The sequence below is a fragment of the Anabas testudineus genome, chromosome 22 (genome assembly GCF_900324465.2).
Source record: "Anabas testudineus chromosome 22, fAnaTes1.2, whole genome shotgun sequence".
NCBI classification, from domain to species: domain Eukaryota; kingdom Metazoa; phylum Chordata; class Actinopteri; order Anabantiformes; family Anabantidae; genus Anabas; species Anabas testudineus.
The window spans coordinates 5,615,280-5,643,246 of record NC_046630.1 but is presented as its reverse complement, the minus strand read 5'-3'; the positions used below and the strand labels follow the sequence as shown (position 1 = coordinate 5,643,246).

The following is a 27,967-nucleotide window of genomic DNA, read 5'->3' as shown; positions in this document are numbered from 1 at the left end:
ACCACAGTATACAACACATTGTTTAGTAATGGATAGCAGAGAGATTTCAAAGAAAAGTGATTGCAGACCTACACACACACAGACACAGAGAGAGAGAGAACAGGCTTTAAAATGAGTTTCTTCTGCTGAACATCTCTGTATTGTAAAATTAGCCAGGCGAAAGAGCTCTGTAAGTGCACCATCTGTATTGTTGCACATAGTAGCAAGTGGGGTGAAACCACAATAAGTGGATTGAAAGCCATGCATAAAAAAAAATCTGCTTTGTTTTTTAAATATTGTGAAGCAGTGTATCAACCCGACTGTGTCCTGCTGAAGCCAACGTGCATTTAGAAACACGAACCTGCCGACGTGTGTTGAAGTGATTTGGATCAGATGATGGAAAAACCAGAAACACAGAAAAATGGAAATGCATAAATTGAAACCAACTATATGCTCGTCATAACAGTTACCATCTCCTTTAGAGTAAAAAAGAGCATTAGGTGAGCATTTCATATGTGGGATAATTCTTTGAGTATTCTTTGACTGATTTAAACACAGACAGTGATTGTTTTTTGTCACCTAAAAGTTTCCTTCTTGTGTGTTTGAACAGACTTTTACTTATTAATTTGTATGTGATTGACAGACTAATTACTGAGAAACCAAAGAGCGCCACCTACTGTTAAGATATGGTCATATCAACAGTAAAATAACTTTATACTACAAAAATATATACTTATAATATGTATTTCATCTTTTAGTTATGTTCAAATTACATGTTTGCTTAAAACTTGAGACACATGAAAAAAAATCAAAAAGGAAATGAGTGATATTATTATTAGTAAACTCTAAAAATCCAAGTTATACACATAATACTTACCAAAAAGTATATAAAGCAATAATCAATAAATACTTCATATGGGTTAATTCCACTCTTCCCCAAATGGTCAATTCCTAAGGCTCACCGTTTAACCTTTGTTATGATGATGATGTTAAATATACTTTTTTTTTAACAATAAAAGAGAAAAAACATAATGTAACTACACATTTACAGAAGTTATAGTTCAAATAATCATAAGGGCTAAACAACTTGAACACTGTAGTCTATGGATTCATGTTAATGCTGCACAGTGACCTGTTCTCCTGGTTGTATATTTATTAAACGCTGCCATCTAGAGGCTGCTGCTGAGATAAAGCTTCACTGTCTCCTAACGTACTCTCTCAAATTACAATACAATTTGTAAAATATAAACCTAATTTATTAGTCAAGATCAATGCATGAACAGGAAATGGTACATTTATTATCATCCTGACAGCTCAAACAGACACACACAAATCCTATATCACAAAAGTATCTTCAGTAATCATGTAAATACACTGAAAATAAAATGAGACAAAGGACCTATTAAAGGACTCCTCATGACTGGTGTCAGGTTATTCAATGTACAGATGTATTCAGCCAGCAAGTAAAGCGTTTATTAAAGCAGATCAAGGTTTGTCTTTGTACTAACAATGTGCCTAAAGACCTGAATGATGCTCACAGTGGCCTAAAAAAAGCAGGTATGCACATGGTGTGTCCTCGCAGTAAGGATAGAAAGTACTATCTGGTGTTGAGGTTTATTTAAAGTATTGATTTATCAACAGAAACAAACAGATGAATACGTTGAACATCTGAATCTGCACAAAATCAAAGAGGACACTTTTCTTTTACAGGAATAATTAATCTACTGCATGATAAAAAAAATAAGTAAGTGCAAAGTTTTGCCCTTAAAGCTTGATTGCGTGTTTGAAACAGTTTAATATTGACCAATCTCAAAGGGATTTGTTGCTACAGTACTTTTTGACACGCTTCAGTGGTGATATGACATGAATCAACGAAGATTTGAAAAGACTGACATGAATCAGGCAGCAGCACGTGCATGATGGCGACGGTGGTGATGGTGACGCCCACGATGCCTAAATAACATCCCTTAAAAGTTGTTCACACAAAAACACAAAACACAGAACCTTTTCATGTCAGATTAATTGCTGTCAGCAACATTACAAAGCGCTATCCTGGACTGAACCAAACAAACACAATAACACATTATGGCGGTTGGATAGCGTAGTGGTAAGATCACCGCCTTCCCACTGGTTTGAATCCCAGCTATGGTCTTAGGCAAGACCACCTAACGCTTACCCTGCCCGCCTTTGTACCTTGTACATCACTTGTAAGACGCATTGGATAAAAACGTCTGCTTAATGACTAAATGTAAATGTAATAAACCCCACACTGATAAAGACAGCAGCGCTATTCTTAAGCTGGTCCAGTGCGCCAACATCTGGATGGATCTGAAAAAGTCATTTCACCCAGACTCTCCCACAACAACTGGTTTTCTTACATATTGTACAACTTCTAGTATCTAGTATTGGTTTAACTGTCCCAAGCTGTGAGATATCAGTCTACAGATTTTCTCCTGCCAGAAACAACATTAAAAATATTGTGTTAACAGTGTTCGTTTAATTTGCTAACAGATCCTTTAGAGACCTTCTTTGTCTGAGGTCCATTCACAGTCCTTAATGGATATTATTTGACACTGCCAGCTATATAAAACTATATATTCTTCTATTTAAAAATTCATGCAGGATCCTAATGTAGGTTTTGGTCAGTTTGCATTTACACTACTACTATTCAGAGCCTCTCCACGCCTGACTCAGGTTAGTGAAAGCTGTGTCCTATGCAGTCAGCCTAGCTCATAGTTTGTTGGAAATGGTGGTATAAATGTCAAAAGGTAAATCTTATTCATTCAGTGTTATACTTCTGAGTACAAATTCTTTTTTCTTTTTTTTCAAATTAGCTGAGCTACTTCACAGTCTTTTCAGGTACCCGCTAAGGTACAAGTACTCCCAGCTGGGGATCACTGCTTTAAAAGACCATATTATTACTGGTCATTGTGGAAAGCTACGTGTTGTCTCCAGAGGTTTGGCCACTTCAGCACTGTGGACAGCTCCATACGAACTAACGATAAAAGCCACATCTGTCCAGATCACTTTCAAATACGGCACATGCACTAAAGCTAGTCCAGCGTCACTTTCAGCTTTGGCACCCACATCTGGCTTTTAAGCACATGCTATACGTTACAATACAGAAGCACACAGGATCATACCGAGTCCAATTCACTGACAACAAATAAAACTGTCTGGACTACCAGTCCTCAAATTCATTGCAAAAACGTCCAAATGTTTAGCTCATGGAGAGGGGTGCTTTCAACCTTCAAAAAGAGGAAGCACTGTAGGCAAACAGAAAATCAGCCCCAAGAGTTGTTGGTACTAAACTAACCCTTTCCCGTGATACACTGTTATTTTCCCTACAAGAACGTGAGCTCGGTCCCACAGAGGGAAAGAGTGGAGTACGGTATTTTCTTTGGAACAAACAGCACTGCGGCACATCAGCTAATAGAGCCTGGCTCCCAGAGGGGAGCTCGATATAGGACACTCTTCCTCTTCCTCCACTTGAGCTATTAATACACCCAAACAAAAGAAAAGAGGCTTAATGAGGCAGCAACAGGGAACTCATGCGAACTAAGTTAGACAAGAGCTTTGTAGTGTTTAGCTCCAAGGATTCCAGCTTTTCATGTAGCCAATGCATCCGACTTTGCTGTTTCTATTGTGGCAGATGATATGAGAGTAAAAGCAGAGAATATTCTATGTACATCATGTTGCGCCCTATAAGCATTTCAAACATAGGCCTTGAAGCATAACATGAGGTACATATACTGTTCAGCTGTTCGGGAACGTCTTATTAAAATGGCAAAACCACTAGGACAGAAGATGCATAGATTAAAGCATGATAATGTGCTGGATATGGACTTTAGAGATCCTGGGAAGAATCTCTGAATAGACACACTGTTACAGAATCATCTGAGCTAGAGACATCTAACACATTTCACCAATGTGACAACACAAACATAAACCGTGATATATGAAGCATTTCGTTGCATATTTGCATGAAAGGAAATATCTCATGCAGCGTAGAGCAGCTACCTTCAAGTTAATGCTTTGGTTCTGATTCAGAGTGCATTAAAATGGAAGAAGATGAAGGAGTGTGTTTTAAATGCACACAGAAGTTCAACCAAGAATCAGTATCCTGCCTGAGCAGGAGAAACAGCTTCACACACTGATCACAAATACCCCTGTAAATATCAACAGAATACAGTATTTTAACTTTTACAGTATTAGCATGGGAACAGACCAACATGGCTTAAAAAATAACAATTAACATAAAAAACATTGCATTTTACTTGCCTAACTACCTGGCTATCACCAGTGTTGTAACATTAGGAGATTATATTTTCTGCTAATCGTACAAAAAGGGTTTGGTGAACACTTCAAACTATAAAACTTTAACAACTGCCAAATGAAATAGGGGATATTAAAATGTGCAAGTAAATGAACTCACATTAAAATCAAGTAAGAATCTCCCAAAAAGCCCATAAGCACAAAAGGAAAAAAAAAAAAAAAGGAGGCTTGTGTTTCAGTTCACATCATGCACTGGTGACTTAATACTAACCAAATGCCTGCCTGAAAGTAGGAGCTGTCACACAGTGCAAATATCATCATTTCAGTCATGCAGTACAACTCGGTAAACAGAGCAAGGGATGGTGGTGAAAGAAGTGTTTGAGGTCTGTCCTCAGGAACTGTTCATGCAGGGTAAGATGTTTAGCAGTAGTTTTAAAGACACACCTCAAAACGTCCTTGTGTCTCACCCACCCTCACACCTGGCCTTTACATGATTTACCTGCATTTTTGGCACATACATTTTTCAATAACTTATAATAACTTATCTTGTTTTATCTGAAGAGGAAGCTACAGTACTTGAAGCTGCCCTTTGGCATTTTGGACCTCAGAAAACTCAACTCATTCACCTCGCACTAAGCTGATCTGAATTTTCCATTTGGGACATTCTGCTCAATCCCATTTGCTCGCAGTGATACTGACACAATTAAGTCTTATACCACACGAGGCAAATCCACTGCTGGGCTAAATACTCAATTGAGGATCAGACCATGTGGAAGGAGAGCAGTGCTGAGTCTTTAAGTAGTCATGCTCCCACATCAGAGGCAAAATGAAGTCTAAATATAGTTCCTCTGGTAGGGTCACATTCTCTCAGGCAGCTGTATTCCCCATACAACAATTAAACCACAGATTTGGCTGAACCTACTACATCCACATTTGGATGTTTCTACAAAATGTTGTTTACAGTTTTGTTTCTTTAATCTTGATACCCAAGGAAACCAACTTTTTTAACCACTGCACAAACAGCTGCAGTTCAGTTGTAAAGGTCTGTTATAGAAATTTAACAAAACTGGTTTCCAACCATTAACCAGTGGCTAATGGTGTTAATTTCTTCTTGCCTATAATATTACAACGTTTACATAACTGTATGTAAAGAGTTGACTAGAAGTGTCGATGTCTAAGATGACTGCAAAAAAGTATGAACAACCATCTGACAACATGAAACCATCTTTTGAGCTGATAGGGAAAAACATACATACATACACAAAATATCTTTTTTAAAAGACTCACTGTATCCATTACTTTTCTTTTCAGATTAGTCTGACCCATAAATAAGTTAATATAGCTTATCATAAATAAATCTCAGTCAGTGTAAAATTCACATATAAATACCCTGCTCCATCTTGCAGAGACTTTCCAAAAAAGAGAAGTGGACCCACGGCACGTTACGTGGCAGCACGTTGCATTTCTTCACTTCCTTTTAAAAAAATACAAAGCATCCATAGTGTAAACACTACGACTTTCCCTTTAAAACCTCTGGAGGCATGGACAAAGACAGGTAAATGGACAGAGATGTGACTTTATCACAAGACTGAAGGTGTCCATTGTCTGCCTGGACTTGGCGCAGGAGGGCAGCCCTTTCCATTTTGGACACCGGTGACAACTTCTTCCTGGTCCAGTCCCTGATTGATACAGTTTGAGAGTGAAAGTGAGAGAGAGAAAAAAAGAGATATGCTATTGCTAGTGATAATTGATTGATTGATTGATGCTAAGGTGACGGTTGCTGCTCTTGCTGCATGCTTGGTTTTGGGGATGCGAGATGTCCATGCAATTGAGCTAGAGGCAGAGCGCTGCCACGAACAGAGAAAAAGAGAAGACAGCTGTCTACACCGATCCGAGCTTTCTTGTGATTCAAGAAACTGTTTAAATCTTTAAATTTCCTCTCGTTGTCTCACTGTCCTTCTGAGAAGTGAAAGGCTGGAGGCACTGGTTGGTGCTCTGAGTCCATTCCCAGGGCCACAGGGGTGTTAATGGGGGTGGTGAGAGGAGTGCTGTTGGAGGGCTGCGGGTTGGTGTCGCCCTCTGCAAAAGTCTTCTCCTGAGACTGAGAGGAGGACGATGAGGAATGGGTGCTCTCGCTAGAACTGCTGCGGGTCTCTGTGCTGGTACTTGTCTTTTTCATCTTCCTCCTCTTTGCTAGTGGTGCTTTGTCCACCGTCTGCAGGCGGAAACCTTCCCGCTTACATTTGTTAAATGCCTAAGACAAAAGAAAGGAGACTGATGAGCATCTGCTTGTGTTGTTTTCATTAGGAATTAATCTGCCTAATATCTTGATTTATCAACTGTGTATATGTCTAGAAAACAAAACTAAAAAAAATGCCTATACCAGTTTCCTCAATTCCCAGCTAACACTTCTAATAGATTTTGTTGTCCACAGTATGAACTAAGGAATGTTTTGTTTTACTTAAAAAGGATTTCATCTTAAACAATTTATCAACATAGTTAAAGATTTATTTTCTGTCAGTTGCCTACTTTGGACAAATCTCTGCATCATACATGAAAAATTATCTAAATTTGTATATATGTGGTACTGATCATCAGCAGCAGACAGTTTCTACAGTAGCTACAGATACCCCTATATATGAGAAAGCTTGACATACATCTAACGTCTTACATTAAAGGTAGCTTTGACACAAGTGTGCACGGAAGCAGTGGAAGAGCCAAGAATGTCTGGGGTCATGAGTGGGTTGGAGGACAGCTGGCTGTCATCCTGGAGCCAGGCATTGTAACGGAGGCCACACATCTTAATCCTCTTGTTTGGGTCCACTGTCAGCAGCTCTGCAGGAACAAGACACAGATAATTACCTTTAGCGCTCTTAATACATGAGTGAAAAGGCAAACAGCAAATGAGCCAGAGAGAGGATTTCCTCTGCAGGTAGTTAAACCTCTGTGAACTCTTTTGTGAGTTGAAGGTTTAGTCTGTGATCCAAAGGCAAACAAACCAGCAGATCTGGATTGAAAAATTGATTCAAAATATCACTGGACTGACTGACAGGTCTTGTATCACACAAGCAAAAAATAGCTACAACTACATCTAAATCTGTGATGTTGTCTGATCTTATCATGTTTTGTTATGTGTAAGTTAAGTTTGAAAAAAGTGGCCTTTATTTTCCATTGATGAAAATCACACTCATAGTGGGATTTTCATTCGCCAGTTCCATCCTCACCTTGGATCAGGTCCTTTGCCTGCTGGGACACGTTTCTCCAGGCCTCTCCTTCAAAAGAGAAATCTCCGTGTTTGATTTTCTTCATAATTTCCTCAGCACTGGTGTGAGTCAAGCTCTTCTCTTGACACTGAAAAGGTACCTGGCCAGACAGCATGGTGTACTGCAAACAAAGCAAAACCACACAGTCTGCAACTAAAACAATAGGAACAAAAGTGTTTTCCAGGCTTAAAAGTCAGCACATGCTGTGCAGTCAGCACAGCACAGGAAATACTACATGCTTGATTTTGCTAATATCATGTTGCCTATGATGAGCTGTGAAAGTAAGTAGGCACTAGTGTTAAAATGCTTCTACTATTGAAATAATAACATGCTTTAAAAAAAGCTCTTGACCAATCACGACTTGTTATGCTGCATGTTGTTGAACGCGGCTGAACTAGCACTAAACAGAAGAGCAGTCTGTGCTCAGCTGAGAGGACAGGATACTCTCACCTTGGCCTGGTTATACCTACCCCCAGATTTCTCATTAAAATGACAGTAGTTGGGAATAGCCCTTTTGGCAGTGGAAGATCTGTGCTGCCCTGATCTTTCCCTCTCTCTCTGTTGCAGCTCATTTTGCCTCCAGAGTATTGTGCACATAGCTTGTCAGTAGCCATTTCGTCAACACTCCATGAGGCACGCTACTCCCATATCCCCCAGGGGGCGATGGTGTGAAGCAGCACTCTGTATGGATGACTGGCCAAGTCATTCTTTCAACTCTCCTAGCCCTGTATGCTTTTCCCCGTCTACCTCTCCTTTTCATTTTCCTCCTGTATACAGAAAAAGGTTGAACTAGGATGACATTTCCGCTACCGGGAAGCAACATTTCATATTCAGCCTTAACCAGCTCTGAGAGCTAGGCCAGCTCCTCCTTATTCCATGTTGAGCGTTAAACTGTGTCAGCTCACCACAGGATGCTGAAGGTTATAGAGCTGAACAAGACAGAGATGAATATCATGCAAAATAGCACACACATGCATATATACATGTGTGCGTGCATACGCACAAACACAACAAGCACGTGCAATGACCCCCTTTAAAACAACAACTGATTGCTTAATCAGCGTGGCCTGCAGAAAATGTGTAATCCATAAACTAGATCACGTCAACAAATCAGCAGTGTATGCATCTCATGGTTATACATTATTACTTATTTAAAACCTCAGCTAAAAAGTATTCTAAAAATAACTTTCAAGTGGAGCTCAGAGCTGTTGCTTTCGAAAATATTTGTCTAAATTACTAATTTGTATAATCTGGTCACTTTTTTAGGGCTCTGTGGAAAGTGACAGTCTGAAGTCTGTTTACACATGTTAAGCCACATTGAGGATGCTTCTGAATGGTGCTAATCAATTATCTGTTATTGAGTCCTATTAGAGCCTGTACAGGCATGTCATCAAGCTCAACAGTGAATTTTTATGTGGAGCATAATTATTTCTTTGAGTCCTACGACTTTTATCCTTACCATATCAAATATTAAAATGTGTGCTGTAAACACATGCTGTGTTTCCTGGGTTCAGTAAACAGATTGAACAGATACAAGCTTAATTTACCTATTTCCTTTAAAAAAAAAAAAAAGAGCATTTGCCAGAGCAACTCATAGCAATGTTAATTTGAATAATGAATGATTCAGCATCAGGCCAGCTAGAAAGTAATTTGTTTTAACCCGCACATCATCCCACTTCCACTCACCAGAATGACCCCCAGACTCCACAGGTCGCAGGATTCATCATAGCCGTCATATTTGAGTATCTCTGGTGCTGCGTACTGCAGGGTGAAGCAGGGAGTCTTCAGGAGCTGATTGTCTGGTGGTTTGAGGCGAGCAAAACCAAAGTCTATGATTTTTATCTCGGAGTTCTCACTCTCGTCTGTGAAGAGCAGGTTCTACAAAGCAATTCAAGACACAATCATTTCTTTCTGCTCTGCAAAACTGGTCCACTCTAAAGCTCACTAAATTGGACCTCAAAACATGTCTGACCAGATACTTTTGACCCATGTAAGGTCAAACAATTTCACTCTTGTTTTGTGGAAGACGGCAGAGCCCAAGTGACAATATGACAGATCACACAAAGTTCACAAAAACACTGCAATTTTCTTTAAAACCTTGTGATCCAGTGTGTTCATGACAAAGACATGAAGTATGCTCAGATAAAAAGAAGAATTTCTACAGCAGCACCGCTGCTTCATAAGTATATGTTAAAATACCTCCGGTTTAAGGTCCCTGTGCACCACTCCTACATCATGCATGTGACTGACAGCGGACACCAGTTTGCGCATAATGCGGCTGGCCTCTGTTTCACTGAAATGTTGCTTCCTGCGGATCCTCTCCAGCAGCTCCCCTCCACCAAGCAGCTCCAGAACCAGGTATGTGTGGAGCTACAGCAAACACACACAAAGTATATTTACATTTCTCGCGAACCTGTTATACTAGCTCTCAACCGTGTTTCTATGGCATGCTCTGCAACAATAATACAATAAGAGACTGATTTACTAAAGGTTTGCTTGAACTAAATCACATGCAAACTTGATGACCCCTTCCTAAAAAAATGGCATGAGCTGATCTACTAAGGGTGCACCATGAAGACTGTATCGTTGAAATGAGCAAAACAGCAAACGCTGTGAATTTTGCACCTTTGCCTTCATCAATATGCAATAGTAGGCTTTACGTGCATCTCTCATATAGGTAAGCCATACATTTCATTCATCCAATGCAGAAGATGATGTGTACATATTTTTGTGCATGCGTGTTATGCCCCCAATATAATCTGCTTACTCTGCTTTTTGCGCGCCCAGGACGCACTGAATGAGGCCAAACGTGACTTTTATGAGGTTGCTGGTTCCCCAAGAATTATAGGAGCGACTTCACTAATAAGCTTTTCTTCCTGCAATACCAAGATTTTATTAATGTACCTCATCAAAGTGATTATTAGCCTCTCCCACTAGCAGCTTACTTAATGGGGATCTAATTTCCTTATGCGTTTATGCCTGTTATTCTCTAAAGTCTACATGACAGAAATTCCTATATGCTTTGCAATTAATTAAATATTTGGTTTGTATTGAATAATGTACCATCGATCTGGTTTTCTCAGCTTGAACTGCATGTTGAAAACAGCAAAGCAAACAATGTATTGTGTGAAAGAGTAGACAAGGATTTTTCTGTTGCATAATAAATACAGCAAAAACGGGCCATCGTTGATCCCATAATGGCAAGATCAAACCTTAATGGTATTCATTAATAGCAAAAGCGGGAAAAACAACGTGGGAAGGGAATAATGTGTCTGGGCAGCAGGGTAGAGTTTCTCATTAGTGCTGTGTCTGGGAAACAAAGGCAGGACTCGGTTGAGGCGAAGTGAGGCAGCGCTGCTTTGATCTGGGTCACAGGCCTCTGAGGTACAGTAATAACACCACTGAGCTCATCAGGACTAAAGTGGTGCTCCTAGGCTTGAAGGACCAGGGCTAATGAACCTGTGCACAGCCAGACACACGGACACACCTTCCCAACAACCGAGGTAAGCTCCATTTAAACATATGCACACTTAGTTAGGGTTGAGAGTGAAGCTCAATTAGCAACACAGGGAATCTAGGTTGTTTCTATTTAGTAGCACAAAATGATTGTTTGTACAGCTGCACCTTTGAAATGCATTTGGTGTGAAATATCGAGCACACGGTGAGATGTTTATGGGACAATATGTTAACAGATAGAGAGAGACCTTGAGGGCTTACAGCATCCCCATTAATCTGTCTTGTTCTAGTTCTAGGACTTAATAAGGCTACAGTCCCCACAGGGTGCACAGAAAGTCATGAAAAACAGAATTTAGTGTGGTGAATGTGAACACTGCCATGAACTTTACCTGGTCATGGTAAATTTCATGTAACTTGACAATATTAGGGTGGCCATCACAAAGTTTCAGAGCTGCTATTTCCCTCTGGGTCTGTGCCTCCATCCTACAGCAAACACAAGCAGGAGGCTAGATAAGTGTCATGAAAAAAACAACATAAACACACACCTACACAGTTGAGTATAAAACTGACTTTCAGGCAGAGGTCTTCTTCAGTTCCTGACCGCCTTTGCATGTAATATTTAGACAACAAAACAGAATCCTTAGCTACGGCTGTTCATTGCAAAAAAGAAAATTGTATTTGTTGGTGGATACTTAATTTGGGAAGCCCAAATGTTCCAGTCGCCTTATTTTTGTAGGACCTCTGTTATTTCTACCATTTGTAAGTGCAGTTTTGCTCTGCAATTTCACTGACCTTTCTCCCCATGCATTAGTTGGACAGAGTCCAAGAAGCACATGGTTAGAAAACACAGTGGTGATGTTACTGTGTGATTTACTTTGCAATTGCCTTTTTTGATTTAAGGAGCATGTTACAGGAGGATTATCCCAGTAAGGCTTGCTCTTATTAGAGCCCTAATGTTTGGTCAGTGAAGGAGTGTAGGAGTGTAGTGTAGAACACACGCAACCAAAGCTTATTTTGTAGCAGCTGCCAGCAAAAACAACTGAGTTTATAAGAAGAGATGAATTAACATTTATATAACCCATAACTTGCACATTACTGTAATAAAGCCAGAATATGATATTTTAGATTCATCAGCTTCACTGGATAATAAAATTAGAATGAAGATCTTTTTGTAAGCTTAGAAGTGAGGGATTATAGCCTGCTAGAGAGCGCACAGAAGTGGCTGTATACAGCAATTCTTTAAACACAATATTATACCAAAAGCAACTAGATCGACAAACACATGTGAGTGAGCAGGCAGTAAGCTTGTACCTCTTGCTGACAATCTTGACTGCATATTTTTGTCCAGTCTTCTTGTGTGTACACCGCCTGCAGATAGAGAAGCTGCCCTCTCCCAGAGCACTGTCCTTCAGGTCCATCTCGTAATTCAGATAGAAAGGTGAGTCCTGCAGAGGGAAGAGTGGACAGTGGCCAAATAGGATTTAATGGAGACAAAAGTTAAACCCCTTGCATGATGTTTCTCAGCGACAGACAGTGGGAGATTGGTCAAACTTGAGGGCAGGATGAATGTAACCAAATACAGAGAGGTTCTTCACAAAAGCCTGCTTCAGTCCATGTGCTTTAAGACAAGTATCTAACTGTCTGTGGCCCAATCAAAGCCCAGATTGAAACCCCAAAATATATGTGTGGAGAGACCTTCAGATGGCAGTTCATTGACACTTCCCATCCAATCTGATGGAGTCAGAAAAAAAAAATGACGGAAAAATGGGATAGATCCAGGTGTAAGGACCTTGTAGAGATGTATCCAAGAAGTATTCAGAGCTGTATTTTCATTGGATACATGAAGGTAATCACACTTGCACACCAAATGTATATTGTAAATACTATTAATACTAATAATATTTCTAGATTGGAGCTGGAACAGGCCATGTGAAGGTCTTGAATCTTAAATCAAAGGGGCTTGGACAAAGAACTGGATTTAGGGTGTGAATAAATTTGCAAATTCAAGAGTTTTTAAAACCGTGTTTTCACTTTATTGGGAGTTATCCAGTATAGATGAAATGTCATGAATGACAATTGTATCTATTTAACAAAAAAATGAAGTGCGCAAAAAGTGAAGAGATTTGAACCCACAGTCAATAGGTCAGGTTTAAAAGTAAAGTTTAAATGTCAGTCAGATACTTGATCTCTTTTCTATTCCAGCTGTAAGTTGATCTATTTCAGCCCTGCTGAAAAGGTTTCTGAAGTAGTCTGAAAAGCATAATAATGATTAATGAGGATCACCAATGCAACGTATCTGATAACAAATCTGCACGATGAACACGATGAATTTCGAGAAACCTCTCTATTTCATATCACTTAAATCAACAGAACATATCCACACTAGAAGGTAGCCAGGCTTTATGAGAAAGCTTCAAACCAAATTAGTGCACAAAAAGTAATGCACTGCTATGTCCTCAAAAAGCATTATGTTTTATATATACAGCACAAAATTGTACAGATACAGCTCACAATTCAAGGGCAAAACCATTAAGTAAACAGGCTCATCGCTGAGAATTGAATCTGAGTGCAGTAAAACAAATACTGTACAGTAAAGTTAGTGGAATGTAAGCGAAGGATTTTATGGAGGGGGCGTCCGTTTATCTTACCTTCATCATGGCGCTGCGGGCCACAGCAGCAGAGCCCGGCCTCTCAGAGCCTCCACACAGCTGGACAGGGTCGTCCATCACCACATTCCTCTTAAACAGGATGGAGGGGGCCATGAAAGAGTAGCCCTGTACACAGAACACACATAAACTCTTGATGTTTACATTTTACAGAGACAGTGACCACTGGACAATTAGGAGACAGGAATAAAAAAAAACATGATGCAGATTATAACCTGCAGCATTAAAACCACACAGATTATACTTAAGTTTATGTATTACAGACATTTACAGACAATATATTCTATATATTTCCAGATTTGTTGTAAAACTGAAACTTTGCTTTAAATGTTCCTATGTCAAATCAGCCTGTCAGCTCTACAAAAAGCCCTATTCAGTTAATTTGTGATTGACAGTGACTGTCCAGCTGTTCCTATTGTTAGACCTGTCATTGTGAAGTGATGCTTGTTTAATTCCAGCTGTGGGGAGCCCAAAGCTTTGAGCTGGCATTAATCGTTTTTTCCCTTTATCATCGACACACACACAGCTGTGTGGTATGTAGTGACAGCCATGGATGGACGGAAGGATGGATGCTGAATGAATGAGATGCCCTAAATTGCTGGGCTTGAATATTTGATTGCTCTGCTGTGAAATTACATCTTGGCGCTCTTAATGCAATTTTAATTTTGTTTTGTGAGGCACCGCGGGGGAGCAAGTGCACGGTTTAAAATTGGGATTGCTGTCGTTATCTCAGAGATTGCTAGGCTTGCAAATTATAAAGACCACCAAATTTCAGACTATGTGAATGGCAGCTGAGAGCGAAAAAAAGCCAAGATGAAGTTGGCAATCAAAGACTGAAGGCGTAACCGAGACAGATGTGGTGATGCTCTCAAAGTGTAACCTTTTATTCCATGAGAGAAGCCCGTTAATGGATCTATTGATCTACTGAGCTCAAGGATCCAGAAGGCAATCAGAGTTGAAATTTCATGCAATACATCAGACAGTCATCAGCTGGCACGAAGTTGTGGGCCATATTATGGTTCAAAGCTACATCAAAAATAGTCATTCACATCTGTTACTTCAATAAGAGCTGCATATGGCAGCAATTACTTCAATAAAAGACCCTTTAGTCAATTTGAATACCAATGCACACAGACAGACTCATGTTGACTTACAGCAACCTTTTGAGCACATTCAAAACTTCACTTGATTACTTTAATTGCTGTGGAGTATGTCAAATATAGTCACAGACAAAAAGTGGATAATGTATAATGCGATTTTTCATCCATGTCAACATTTCACACTGCCTGCAACCACAGCCCAGAAAAACATCAGCACAAAACAGATGCAAATATAAATGTTGTCCTGTGCAATGACCTGCAAGGAGCACAGAGCAATATTCCTGTCCGTAAACAACAAAACCATGAGTCACAACAAAAAATAGACCGGTTGTCTAACATCTCCCTCCTACCTGGAAGATGCGGTCACAGTTCTGAGGCAGAGCTGCAGGGGAGTAGGTGGGGTCCATCTCTGTGAACTCATCTGCAAAGTTGCTGACATCCAGCTCATCCCGAATCACCGGCTTGAACGGAGCAGGGACCTGCTTAGCTGCCAAGTCTTCCCAGTTAATTTTCTAAAGTGAGTTTAAAAAAAGATAAATTCAGTATTATGGTAACATAGTTCATACAAATATTTTTTCTAAGCACTGGGAAATATTCTAGACAGGCAATAAGGTCCACCTGGTAAAATGGGTGTTTCTTTACATTCTCTGCTCCATTCGGCCCTGAGCCTAGTCTCTTCTTTGGATCTTTGATGAGGAGTCGCTGAATGACGTCTTTGGCCAGTGGTCCCATATCTTTGGGGAAAGGAGGATCCTTCTTTAAAATCCTCCTGCCATGTGTCAGACAGATATGGTCAGTGTAGTGCAAGAACTGTAACTAAGAAATAGCTGAAGTCTTGATAATCACGGAGAATCCATACTTTGCAATGTCTGTGTGCGAGTTCTCGACGCCATCAACGGTAAAGGGTGATCCACCTGTCAAAAGTTCATACATCAACACGCCAAGGCTCCACCAGTCCACTGCCTGGAACGCATGAAAGCACAGACCCGTGATTTTGGCTTTACACACTACAAGTAAAATGTCACTGGAGAGAGCACACATTTAAGAGTTGATCAAACAGATGACAGCAAAAAACATAAAACTAGAAATTACCTTGTCATGTCCAGACTCTCCTCCTTCCACTATTTCTGGAGCCATATATTCAATAGTGCCACAGACAGAAAAAGCCCTTTCCACCTATTTAAAAAAAACAGACACACTTTAGAAGTGAAATTTAACACAGTATAAATTGTCTCTCTTTCTCTCTCTCAAAGATTTCCTTGTGTTGTAAAATGCCTGCAAGTAGTCAGGAAACTGATAGACCTCAACTCTGATAGCACAAAAACAACAAAAAAACACTGAAAATGTTTTGCAATCTTAAGTACAGTATTTCTCCAATATTAAATGCTCTACTTTACATAAGCAACAGTGTATGTTCAGTCTTAGAAAAAAAATCTTTGAGGATTATTCATGAAGAGCTGGACACTTTACATTATGCATTTCTCTTACATGAAATATCAAATTCTCTTTTAACAATGGCAGAAACCACATAGAAAAAAACATAATTGAGAAAATATTTAAGGTTTTTCAAAAGATAATGATAATTAAAATGATAATTTAATTATTAGAGTGTTTAAGGTCATGTCGTTGAGATGCACTGTACCTGATCAAATTCTTTGCTAAGACCAAAGTCTGTGAGAACTATATGACCATTTGAATCCAGTAAAATATTCTCAAGTTTCAGGTCCCGATAGACAATCCCAAGCTGCAACAAAAAAACATGACATACATGTAGAGGCTGAGACAAGTCAAAGTTAAAAATGTACACAGTTACAGACAATGTCTGAACACACATGACAACTTGATTGTGTTGAATCTGGGGTTACCTTGTGTAGATGCTCCAATGCTAACACAATCTCTCCACTGTACAGTGCTACTTCTTGTTCCTTAAACCGCACCCTTTGCACCAGGTGTGTGAAGAGCTCGCCGCCATTTACATAATCTGTAACGAAATATCATTTTGGAAATGTTTCATCCAAACAAGTTGGAAGTTGAAATATCTTTCTGTGTAGGGTAAGAGGCAATTATTAACAAATTAATTTAATCATAGTACTAAGACACACAAGTGGAAATGGGCAGTTCAATATAAAATACCCTAACCCAGAATGAGATGCAGCTTCGTATCTGTCTGGAAGGCATAGTGAAGTGTGACCAGGAATGGAGACTGGCGGATGTGCTCCAGCACTTGCCGCTCCGTCCGTGTGTGTTCAGCAGTCTTTGCCTTTTGTACAATAGTTGCTTTCTTCAAAACCTTCATGGCATACAGTTTCCCTGCATCATGACCACTCACTTTCCTCACCAGGAACACCTTGCCGTATGCTGGGGGTTAAAATAAACAAAACCAGAAGGCAAAGTTCATTGACAAGTAAAGGTGCAAACAGAATTGACCAGTGTGGCAAGTATATCATTCTAAACATACTGTGTAACTCCCATGTTCTCTTCAGCAAACAAAGAGGCTCAGGAAAATAGTTGTACTTACCTCCTGTGCCCAGCACCTTTAATAGCTCAAAGTTTTCAATGCCCACCCTCTCGACATGGCCTGTCAGGTTGGCTGAAAATAGAGAACAAATAAGCAAAGACATATCCACATATCAAGTCACAGGTGGCGTCAAAGCCAAATACAGAGACACTGATAAAAAGGAAATAAATTAACAGATGAAGAGATTACATGAAAAGATAATTTCCTCTAAAACACTCTTTGTTATTTTAAATTTATAACAACCCAAGCATTTTAAAATGTTGACTTAACTTAATTTAAAAAAAAAAAAAAAAAAAAAAAAGTGCTGCCGTCATCAACAGATGAGTCATCAGTCGACTTTCTTAACCTTAAACAAATCTACCAAGGCAGCCTTATGTTTGGCTCCAAAATATGCAACAGTGCAAGACATTCTTTTCTATCAAAGATCTTGATCTGAGTGATTTCAGCACACACTGTCAGTGTTTCCTTGTGTCTTTCTGCATCACGGCCTCCCAATCCAGCTGACTGAGCATAGCACTGTCTCAGACATGCATGTCCATTGTAGTGAACACATTCCTTCTGTCACACACTCTTATTCTGAAAAATAGGCTACAGAGCAATTAAAGTGCGCGATTTAATCTTTTCCGTTGCTTCTCCTGTTACACAAGAGAAGAAATAAATGCAACTATTAGGCAATTCAAGTGCATGCTATATCATTTCAAAACAAACACAACTGTCCTTCAAATTTAAGGTCAGAGGATCAAGTTGCATAACACCCTTGTCAAGCTCACCCTGCCAAGCCCAAGTTTGATTTCAGTATTTATTAATAGCCTGACAGAGGTGTCCAGCCAGATGATGCCTTACCGCTAGACAAGAGGAACCTCTTCACTTTACAATAGGGGGATATTAATGTTCCTTCTTTCTGTGCTTATATATGCTAATATATATATTTTAGTTGTTTACATTACTGATCAAAATTAAAACTCAACATCTAGTTACAACTAACTTTCTGCGGCAGTTTAAAAACAAAGTGATTTTTCTATTTTATTTACCGTATACAGCATAACATAACCATGATAAGGATTAATTGATTTCGAAAACAACAGCAGCTATGTTTTATTTTTACAATTTATCATAATATTGGATTGCATAAATCCTTGGTGTCAGATAGGACAGAAAGTCATAAGTGATCACTTATATATTTGTATTGCCAATTTGCTTGATAAGATTAGTTAACCTGTTTGCAAATATAAATAGTTTGTGAGTTTGTCTGGACTGGTTTAGTATGTTTATACTTACAATTAGCTATATGATTTGCCAAGTGTTACTGCAAGGGCGCAAATAGGTTTAGGTTAATAAAGTGGGTTAGATGCTGTGTAACATTTAATACAAAAAAGGGACAACTAGACAGACCGCATATTTGGGGCAGGGCAGTGAAAGGGGGCGCAGCATAGTCATGTTGTAACCTGAACAGCAGCACTGTGTTATTAAAAACCAGTTGGAGCTGAGGCAGTGTCCAACTTCATTCAGCAGCCCTCTGCACTGAGTCGATATACTTAACACGCTACTCAACATAGCCACCATCACTGATGTCTTAATAATACACATTTAGGAAGTGTAGGAACCTGTCTGTATGATTACACTGGAGTCATGTTTGGAGATGCTTCCGGTCCATATATAAACACTACCTTGAACTTAATTTATAATGTATTGATACTACCTGAAAACACAGTTTAACCTTAAAGATGACGTTAAATAGTAAAAAGTTAACAAGGTGAACCAAGGGACTAATTCATGTATGGTTACCTGTCTGTCTTGATTAGCTGTTGTTACTGTCTAATATCCTGAATGAACCCACGCTAATGATAGCTCTTGTGACTTGACAGCACTGCAGCTCCGTCTGCTCTACGATGGCTGAGGAGGAGGTGGCTGTGACCGCTAACAAATCCAGACAATAACAGGGAACGATAATTAACGAAACGCTAAACACGTTCACAATTGCTCCAAGTTCGTGAAATTTCTGACGATGGTCCGATTTAACCTAGTAAGACGTTAACAACTAGCTTAAGCTAATGTTATTACCTGGGTTGACCACGGTTAAGTGGCATTTAGCTATGGTTAGTAGAGGGTTAGGTAACGTTAGTTTGCGCAACTTAGCAGTAACGTTAATGCAAGTAAAAAGAACAGTCGGCTCATGTTAACGTTAGCCTTCCTGTGCCATTTTGGGACTTGAGTAACATTAACGTTAGCGCTCACTACAAACGCCCATTGACAGTGACAGTTGGCTCTCCTAAGCTAACCAGCTAACGTTCCTCCCCTGACAACTGTCCCCTAATAATACATGTCAAAAGAAGCGGAATGTATGGAGTTAAGTGACTGCAGCTCAGAAGCTAACTTACCATTTTTCAGCTCGTGTTTCACAGTAAACAGGTCACCCTCTCTGGAAGATCCCTCCATCGGGGATGGCATCGTAATTTCGTGCTCCCAATTCTGTTTAAAAAGGCTTCTCAGACTAAGTTACGTCCGCCACGCAAGCTGGTTTGCAGTATTAACATGCAATAACTAAAACATACAGAAAGACAATTAAAACGCCTATAAATTAGGCGGCAAACGTGTCAGATACATAGGCTGAATGTTATTACTAAAACAAGCAGCAAGCAAGCCCAGAGGAAACACTTGCTTCTTGCAGCGCACCACCACTACCACTACCTTCGCAACCAGACAGTTCCTCTTCGCTGAATGGTGTTGCTATGGCGGGATCTGAGCTCTGATTGGTTATTTTCGTTGTAGCGTCACATGGTCCCGCCTTCCTCCAAAGACTGGTGTTGCTTTCACGTGTCCCTCGGAAAAATCACATGTCAAAGGTCAGACGAGTAAATAATGCAGCCATAAAACAGACGTAGCACATAAACAGATATATTAACTGTATAGAAATACATTGATATAACAAAACTGTGTATTAGTGTGTTTTGATTTATTACAGATAACATCCGTACATATTTGCCAAGTGTAACTTCACTTTTGGGCTTGCACAGAGGTGCAGAGTAACTAAATGCATTATTGAATGTTATTTTAATTTTGAGGTCTTTTAGTTTTGCATTACTTTACATTCTACTTCAATACATTTTTGAAACAATTGTTTATACATCGCTACAGTTGTTTGGAAAATTTTGTCAGATGACTAAAACATCTTACACAAAGTATACAATGAATTATTGCAGGTACATTACTAAGTACACCATCCTTAATACTAATGAGACTATTATAACACTTAATACTTGTTCTTAAAGACCTTGTTCATAAAGAACTTCATGCTAGTACTATCTAGTCATAGTATGTATGTTTACATGAATTGTTATTACTTTTATGAAATGCCTTTAGATTTTCTTTTTGATAACATCTTCTTTCACCACAACCAGTTCCTGTTGAGGTAAAAACATCAGAAAAACCAGAGATTAAGATCATAACTTGAAGTGGATTTGGTTATCGTGTTATTTTCATTTAAAACAACATTGAGATGGCTCATTTTACACAAATTTTACATAAAGCCTCTACGGTCATATTTCTGTGTCAGTCATAGACCTAGCACAGAAGAAATATAGTGTGTAGTGATGCTACAGAGAATGCCTAAATGAACAATGAAATCTAGCTTAAGCATCAATATAACAAAGTCCATCCGAAAACCTGGAATAAATATCACAGACATTCACCATTGAACTAGCTGCAGTACACCCTGTTAAAACTCTATATGTAATTTTTTTTTGTACACAGTTCGTTACCTTTGTGCTGTGATCAATATAACTATAGGTCACCCAGGTGCTACGTGTTGCTACATAGTAAGTGCAAAAACAGACTGATAATGACTGGTTTTGCATTTGTCAGGGGTCATATGACCCTGTTTGATGTTTATCTGTGACATAAGATAGACCATATGCCTGAATTTCACCTTTCTTAAAGGTTCTCGTTAGATGTTTTAAAATAGGTGTATTTTTCATATTACAAATCATGCTTATTTGTGCATGTTTAAGGTGCACAGTGAGGTTTCCTTAGTTTTATGGTTCACATAGACCACACACGACAATAAAATAGGCTATAACTAAGCAAAATGCATTGTTAAGTCACTTTGGTTCAGTTTGAAGTCTGATGTCTGCATCCACCTTGTGGTTGAACGCTGCTAATACTTTCATTTAGTCTAATATGTTTGTTTTTACATTGCACGTTTGCCTTATACTTATATTTATATTCCCATGATTCCTTATATTTTTACGAAATATATTAATCACTTCAATGGCACAAAGAATTTGAAATTGAATTCAGGTGCTTTTAGGTCAGATGATCTCCATGTATTTGGATAAAGGGGCGTTTTGTAGTTCTCGAACGTCCAATGAGCTGCGAGATTTTCACAGTGAACCAATGGGATGAGCGTATCTCCAGGGAACACCAATCAGATTCTTTGTCCGCTTTCAGGAAACGGCGCATAATTCGTCAAACTTCCTTGTTCCCAATGTGATAGTAGTATGACAGCGAGCTAACGCTAGCTGGCTTCACTTCACACCACTGCTGACTGACCTCCGTTCCCAAGATGGCTGGTGTTCGAGCCCTTGGTGTTCTCTCTAGATTGTCATCAAGGAGATACGCTCTCTTCACAGGTGAAACAGCATGTATTTAGCCTTTATAATTGAAAGAAATAAATGCGGACATTGATGTTGATTGCAGAACGCAAACTACCATTTAGCTTGTTAGATTAGCTGTTAGCGCCGAAGAGTACTATGCAGAAACACATGTTACTGCATCAAACAACGTTAGCGTTTTGTATTTTTTCAGTAAACATTTGTCTCAGTGGACGTTAAACCGGAATAGTCCTTGAAAGTGAATCTTGTAAAGTTTTTGTTATAGCGAGCAAACTTACGTGGATGGTAGCTATGTGTGGAAGCTAACTAGCTGCTGCGCACTCCTATAACTTAAATAAGGCAGGGCTCTGGTTCAAAATCAAAGATTCAAATTGACTTTTTTAATGCCACATTTGACTCTTAAGATGTGTGTGCGAATACGGGTTTGACAGTTTAGCATTAGTCTTGTACCATTCATTTGCCATTGTGATAGCAACTTTCTGTGTCACTGGTAGGCGGCGAATGTAGGTGAAGGGTCATTTTCCACGGGATCGTACAGCATGGCTGATATTGTCCTAGGTCATGCAGTATTATGTGAACCAATCATAGATATGTCCTGTGTATATTCTACGAGGTGATTTGTGTGCATAGCGTTGTTAATATTATTATTTAAGTATATAGCAGCATTAGGGATGCAGCAGCTATGATTGTTTTTGCAGGATGACCTAATACCAATGTTCAATGTAATCATGTTGTTTCATTTTTCTCCTTGCAGGCAGTAATGTTCGTAGCTTCTCAGTAGCTCCTGCCATGCTAGGTAATTCCCAAATCACTACATATATATATAGTATGTATACAAATATACCACTATGTAAATTTTATAACTCTGCGTTATCTCCCCCTTCTATTTTCAGCCCGTACACACGTAAACTATGAAGTCAAGGGCGATGTTGCTGTTGTACGGATCAACGATCCAAACTCCAAGGTATGAGCTTATAAAGATTTCATCTGATCGTTTTAACTTCTAGGAGGAAATGTGAACCTAATGGATATTTATTATTCTAGGTTAACACCCTGTCAATAAAAATGCAAAATGAAATGGAAGAAGTATTCAATGAAGTGTGGAGTAACGATGCTGTGAAAAGTGCAGTTCTCATCTCCTCAAAGCCAGGATGCTTCATTGCAGGGGCTGATATTAAGTAAGAGAAACCGCTTTACATCCAGTGCCTTCTAAATTTACAAATTTTTAATAAGAAAACTTAAGATTTTTTTTATCAGATAAGCTTGACATGTCTTGGGTTTTCTGGATTCTATTAATACCCTCTCCATCTGTTACAGTATGATCCAGGGCTGCAACAGTGCAGAGGAGGTCACAAAACTTTCTCAGGAAGGACAGAGGATGTTTGACAAGATTGAAAAGTCGCCGAAGCCTGTTGTTGCAGCCATTAACGGCTCTTGCCTAGGTGGAGGCTTGGAGGTGAACAGAAATGATTGAAGCAAAATAGATAGGTTTGAATGTATTTGATATATTTGCTAACATATTATTCAATGTCTTTTTGGTATTTCAGTTCGCCATTGCTTGCCAATACAGAATTGCAACTAAGAGCAAGAAAACCGTTCTTGGTACTCCTGAAGTAATGCTGGGCCTTTTACCTGGAGCTGGTGGTACTCAGAGACTCCCTAAAATGGTAATGGCAAAATTACTTGGCTTTTTTCTAATTAAGTGCAAAACTGAACAATGTGCAGCATGGTGCACAGTGCAGTTTGTGAAAGTATCATATAGTAGTTATATCATACTAAGCCTCACCAGCAGTTAAGCTGTAATGCTAAATAATCTGGTTAATGCTCATAATTGGTTTAAGAAGTTAAGATGTTGAGACCCTGCTAACAGATTATACTACCATGCACATCATGTAGTTTACAGCAGTGCTGCCGACAGTATAACTGATGGGATGGAAGGATGGCCGGCTCTCTTTAGTGTGCATCAACTAGACAGCACAGTACTCTATGAATATCAATGTCCCTCAGTTTAAATATGTGTTATTTTATTACCTTTAGGTTGGTCTCCCTAGTGCCTTTGACATGATGCTAACGGGAAGAAATATCAGAGCAGATAAAGCCAAGAAGATGGGGCTCGTTCATCAACTTGTAGACACCCTAGGTAAAACTTGCATATAAATACGTGGTTAAAGATTGACAGTATTTGACTGTGCGTTACTTGGTTTTGAGAATTGAACTAATTTTTCTGCTATTTCTACTGTATTGTAGGACCTGGGCTGAAGAGTCCAGAGGAAAGAACAATAGAGTATCTTGAGGAAGTTGCCATCGACTGTGCGAGAGGAATCGTCAACAAGAAGATCCCTCTTCGTAAAGAGAAAGGCATGATGCAGAGTAAGTTGTTCTGCATTTAACACTTTAAGGTCATTTGACTTTGTTTCACAGTTAATGGAGAAAAATATCTTTTATTACAAAGTTGATGTTCTTTCTCAGAAATCCAAGACTACGTTATGGGCTTTGGCATTGTACGGAATCAGATTTATAACACCGTCCTTGGTAAAGTTATGAAGCAGACCAAAGGGCTTTATCCAGCACCCCTTAAAATCATTGAAGTAAGTAAAAGCTCCTTCTGAGTACATTCTAAGGAATAACCCTCGATCATTTAAAATGCTGATGTATTGGTACAAATTTAACAAATCAAAATTATTTTCTTTTGCACTTTCAGTAAACAAGGATCCAATCAGTATTTATTTTATCTGTTTAGTTTGTTTGGACAACAGTTTGAAAGTGACAGTAAATTAGTTTCAATTATTTGTTATATTTAATATTTAATATGACTCATTTGTTATTGCTTCCCCTTCTCAGTGTGTGAAAACTGGATTAGAACAGGGCCCTGTTGCTGGATACTTAGCTGAGTCTCAGGTGAGCTTTGTTCCTTACATCGCTGCTAAATTTACTATACTACATGTCTAAGTGATTGTCATGTCTAAGAATTTCTGTTGTCACAGAATTTTGGTCAGTTGGCAAAAACCTCAGAATCAGCCGCTCTGATTGGTCTTTATCACGGTCAAGTTGCGTGCAAGAAGAACCACTTTGGAACCCCTCAAAGAAACGTGAAGTAAGTATCACTAAAATACTGTACAGTACGAGGCATGTGTGTGATGTGGAACAATCAACATTTTCAATCTGTCTTCCTGTCTCATGCTATTCTAAATTTGAAATGGTCTTGTTTCCTCTAGGACTCTTGCCATCTTGGGAGCAGGTCTGATGGGAGCAGGTATCGCACAGGTGACTGTGGACAAGGGTGTGCACACAATCCTGAAGGACACCACTGTGGAAGGACTAGCCAGGGGAGAGCAGCAGGTTTACAAAGGGTTGGTTCTAATTTATCATATCATCATGTTTATTGTTGTATAAGTTATGAGTTTTGTAGCACAAGTGAGTTGGAAACTAAAATGTGTGTCATATAGTATGCTGAAGAATTCGACTTTTATTTTGAACTAGGTTCAATGACAAGACCAAAAAGAGGAACATCACATCCTTTGAGAGAGACTCCATTCTGTCCAACCTGACTGGCCAGCTGGATTACAAGGGCTTTGAAAAGGCTGACATGGTTATTGAAGCAGTGTTTGAAGACATTAACATCAAGCACGCAGTGATCAAGGAGGTGGAGGCTGTAAGTGTGAATGAAAAGAAGTTACAAGGAGAATGAAAACACAATAGTTCTGTAGTTTTTCTGTGACTTTCAGCTACAGTTTAACAAACATTTGTCTGCAGGTGGTGCCCCCTCACTGCGTATTTGCCAGCAACACATCTGCTCTGCCCATCAAGGATATTGCAGCTGTCAGCAAGAGACCAGACAAGGTTTGACCTGGGAACACTCCCAATTTTTAAAATCCAGCTTTGCTTTTAAATGATGAGAATCAACGTAAGTTATCAATGTATTTTCTTCGTATTGTTAGGTGATTGGAATGCACTACTTCTCTCCAGTCGACAAGATGCAGCTGCTTGAAATTATAACTACAGATAAGACGTCAAAGGACACGACAGCTTCTGCTGTGGATGTTGGTCTGAAGCAGGGCAAAGTCATCATAGTTGTTGGGGTGAGTTCTGGTGTTAGAACCATTGAATACTGAATACCCTCTTTAAATCCCTGATTGAATATTCTTATTGTAATATAAATGACAGATGACCAAATCTAAGGTGGTCCACTCATATATTACACAAATGTCTTTACAGGATGGACCTGGCTTCTATACAACAAGATGTTTGGCTCCCCTGTTGGCTGAAGCAGTACGATTACTTCAGGTTAGTAGAATTATAGCGCAGACTGCTTCTGTGATACTGCATTGCCTGTTATTAAGAGTCTGTATATTCATCATTATGATCACTTGCAGGAAGGAGTTGAACCCCCAAAGTTAGATTCACTCTTCAAAAGCTTTGGGTTCCCTGTGGGTGGTGCCACACTGGCTGATGAAGTCGGTATTGATGTTGCTGCCCATGTGGCCACCGACCTCGGCAAAGCTTTTGGCTCTCGCTTTGGTGGTGGCAATGTGGAGTTTCTGACGACAATGGTGGACTTGGGATTTAAGGGTATGTGTGGTTACACTGAAGAACTGAGTTGTATTATTAGTTGGTTAATAAGTATTTCAGTAGTAATTAATGTGGACATGTACAAGTGTTGAATCCTCATTTTTATTTCTCCTCAAGGCCGCAAATCCGGAAAGGGTTGCTACATTTATCAGCCAGGTCTCAAAGTCAAAAATGTAAACCCTGAACTTGGGGACATCCTTGCGAAGTACAAGTTGACCCCAAATCCTGCTGTGTAAGTGGACATTGGACAGCATAAGTGACTTTAAAGTCACACTGTTACATGTTACCGATGCTTTGATTTCTATTTGTGTAATCATGTAAAATACTTGTTATTGTTATTTATTGATCTTTTTCCAGTTCATCAGACTCCGATATGCAGTACAGATTTGTTTCCCGATTCGTCAATGAGGCTGTGCTGTGTTTACAAGAGGGTATCTTGAAAAACCCTTTGGAAGGAGACATCGGGGCTGTGTTTGGGCTCGGCTTCCCCCCTATGCTTGGAGGTCAGAGTTCATCTTTAGTCATTATAATCTGAGCCGTTTATGCTTAGTAGCTTTAACTTCTATGAAGAAAAACATATCTGCTCTAACAGCAACAAAACATTTTTGCAATGAATGTAAAGGACCAACTTAAGGATTTACTTAGTGTTAGTTAAAGGTCAGTAACTCAGCCAGTATGGTAGCTTTTCTCTTAAGTTATGAAAACAAGCTCAGAGCAATGTTAACATGTACAGTTTGTTGTGACAACATTTCTAAGATCATCTCTTCCTGCCTCCAGGACCTTTCCGTTTTGTGGACTCCTTTGGAGCTGAAAAACTGGTGGCGAAGATGAGGGCGTACGAAGCAGTCTACGGAAACCATTTCACACCATGCCAACTCCTACTGGATCATGCAAAGGATTCGAGCAAGAAATTTCACAAGTGATAAACTCACCGCGTGTGCCAGTAGCTCATAACAAAACTCTAGTGTGCCACTAGAATGTGCCTCATGTTTATATCATGAGTGGAGGCAAACATCCTGGAAATAATCTCAGTTGCCAGTTAAAACTAGCTAAAGCCAATGGATGAATCCTGCAATAAATCTCTTCTTCATGAAAGTTGGTGGTCGTTCACTTAACTGTATTTTGTATTGCAGTAAATATGGGTGTTTCAGATATCACTTGAATGAACCGTCTCTAAAATAACAGTTTCAACAAGAACAGATCATTACAGTTTCAGTGAAGGTAGCATTTATTGTAGGATTATTAAACTCCATTAGTCTTAGCCAGGTGCAACTGAGTGTGTTTTTAGTATGATGGCCCACACTGATGCCACACTGGCGACTGAGTGTATGATATCAGCAAAGTGGATAATGTTTGTTTTGTAGTACGTAACATTAATTTACTTGATGGTGTATAGATCAAGGAGTATATGGAGGTTAATTATTCACACATTGCCGATGTAAAGACATTGACCAGACAAAAGAATTAAAATATTTTACAAGTGGAAATTTCATTTTTCATTTTAGATGAATGTTCACCAGTTTGGTTCAGA

General features: G+C 39.3%; 2 protein-coding genes across 3 annotated transcripts; one reads left to right on the top strand and one right to left on the bottom strand.

Annotated features, from left to right (window-relative positions):
• Positions 1–1,257: 1,257 nt before the first annotated feature.
• Positions 1,258–19,957, bottom strand: rps6ka5 (ribosomal protein S6 kinase, polypeptide 5). Of its 2 annotated transcripts, none has more exons than XM_026339743.1 (17): positions 19,636–19,957; positions 17,258–17,329; positions 16,879–17,097; positions 16,605–16,720; positions 16,382–16,483; positions 15,832–15,915; positions 15,599–15,702; positions 15,358–15,508; positions 15,090–15,251; positions 13,622–13,747; positions 12,285–12,418; positions 11,363–11,456; positions 9,717–9,887; positions 9,204–9,395; positions 7,479–7,638; positions 6,926–7,089; positions 1,258–6,508 (listed from the first exon to the last, which is right to left on the bottom strand). In XM_026339743.1, exons 1-17 carry the CDS (start codon positions 19,703–19,705, stop codon positions 6,203–6,205), a joined length of 2,427 nt encoding a protein of 808 aa, XP_026195528.1. In that variant the 5' UTR covers positions 19,706–19,957; the 3' UTR covers positions 1,258–6,202. The 2 variants fall into 2 exon arrangements, with proteins under 2 accessions (XP_026195528.1, XP_026195529.1); XM_026339744.1 differs by having other exon boundaries at positions 15,382–15,508.
• Positions 19,958–21,744: 1,787 nt separating this feature from the next.
• hadhab (hydroxyacyl-CoA dehydrogenase trifunctional multienzyme complex subunit alpha b) lies at positions 21,745–27,923 on the top strand. The gene is made up of 20 exons (XM_026340233.1): positions 21,745–21,885; positions 22,622–22,663; positions 22,761–22,831; positions 22,912–23,045; positions 23,185–23,323; positions 23,415–23,534; positions 23,905–24,007; positions 24,115–24,237; positions 24,337–24,455; positions 24,709–24,765; positions 24,852–24,961; positions 25,083–25,217; positions 25,348–25,519; positions 25,621–25,707; positions 25,806–25,946; positions 26,083–26,151; positions 26,241–26,436; positions 26,554–26,668; positions 26,794–26,939; positions 27,214–27,923. The coding sequence occupies exons 1-20, from the start codon at positions 21,819–21,821 to the stop codon at positions 27,357–27,359; spliced, it is 2,292 nt and encodes a 763-aa protein (XP_026196018.1). The 5' UTR covers positions 21,745–21,818; the 3' UTR covers positions 27,360–27,923.
• The last annotated feature ends 44 nt before the right edge of the window (positions 27,924–27,967 follow it).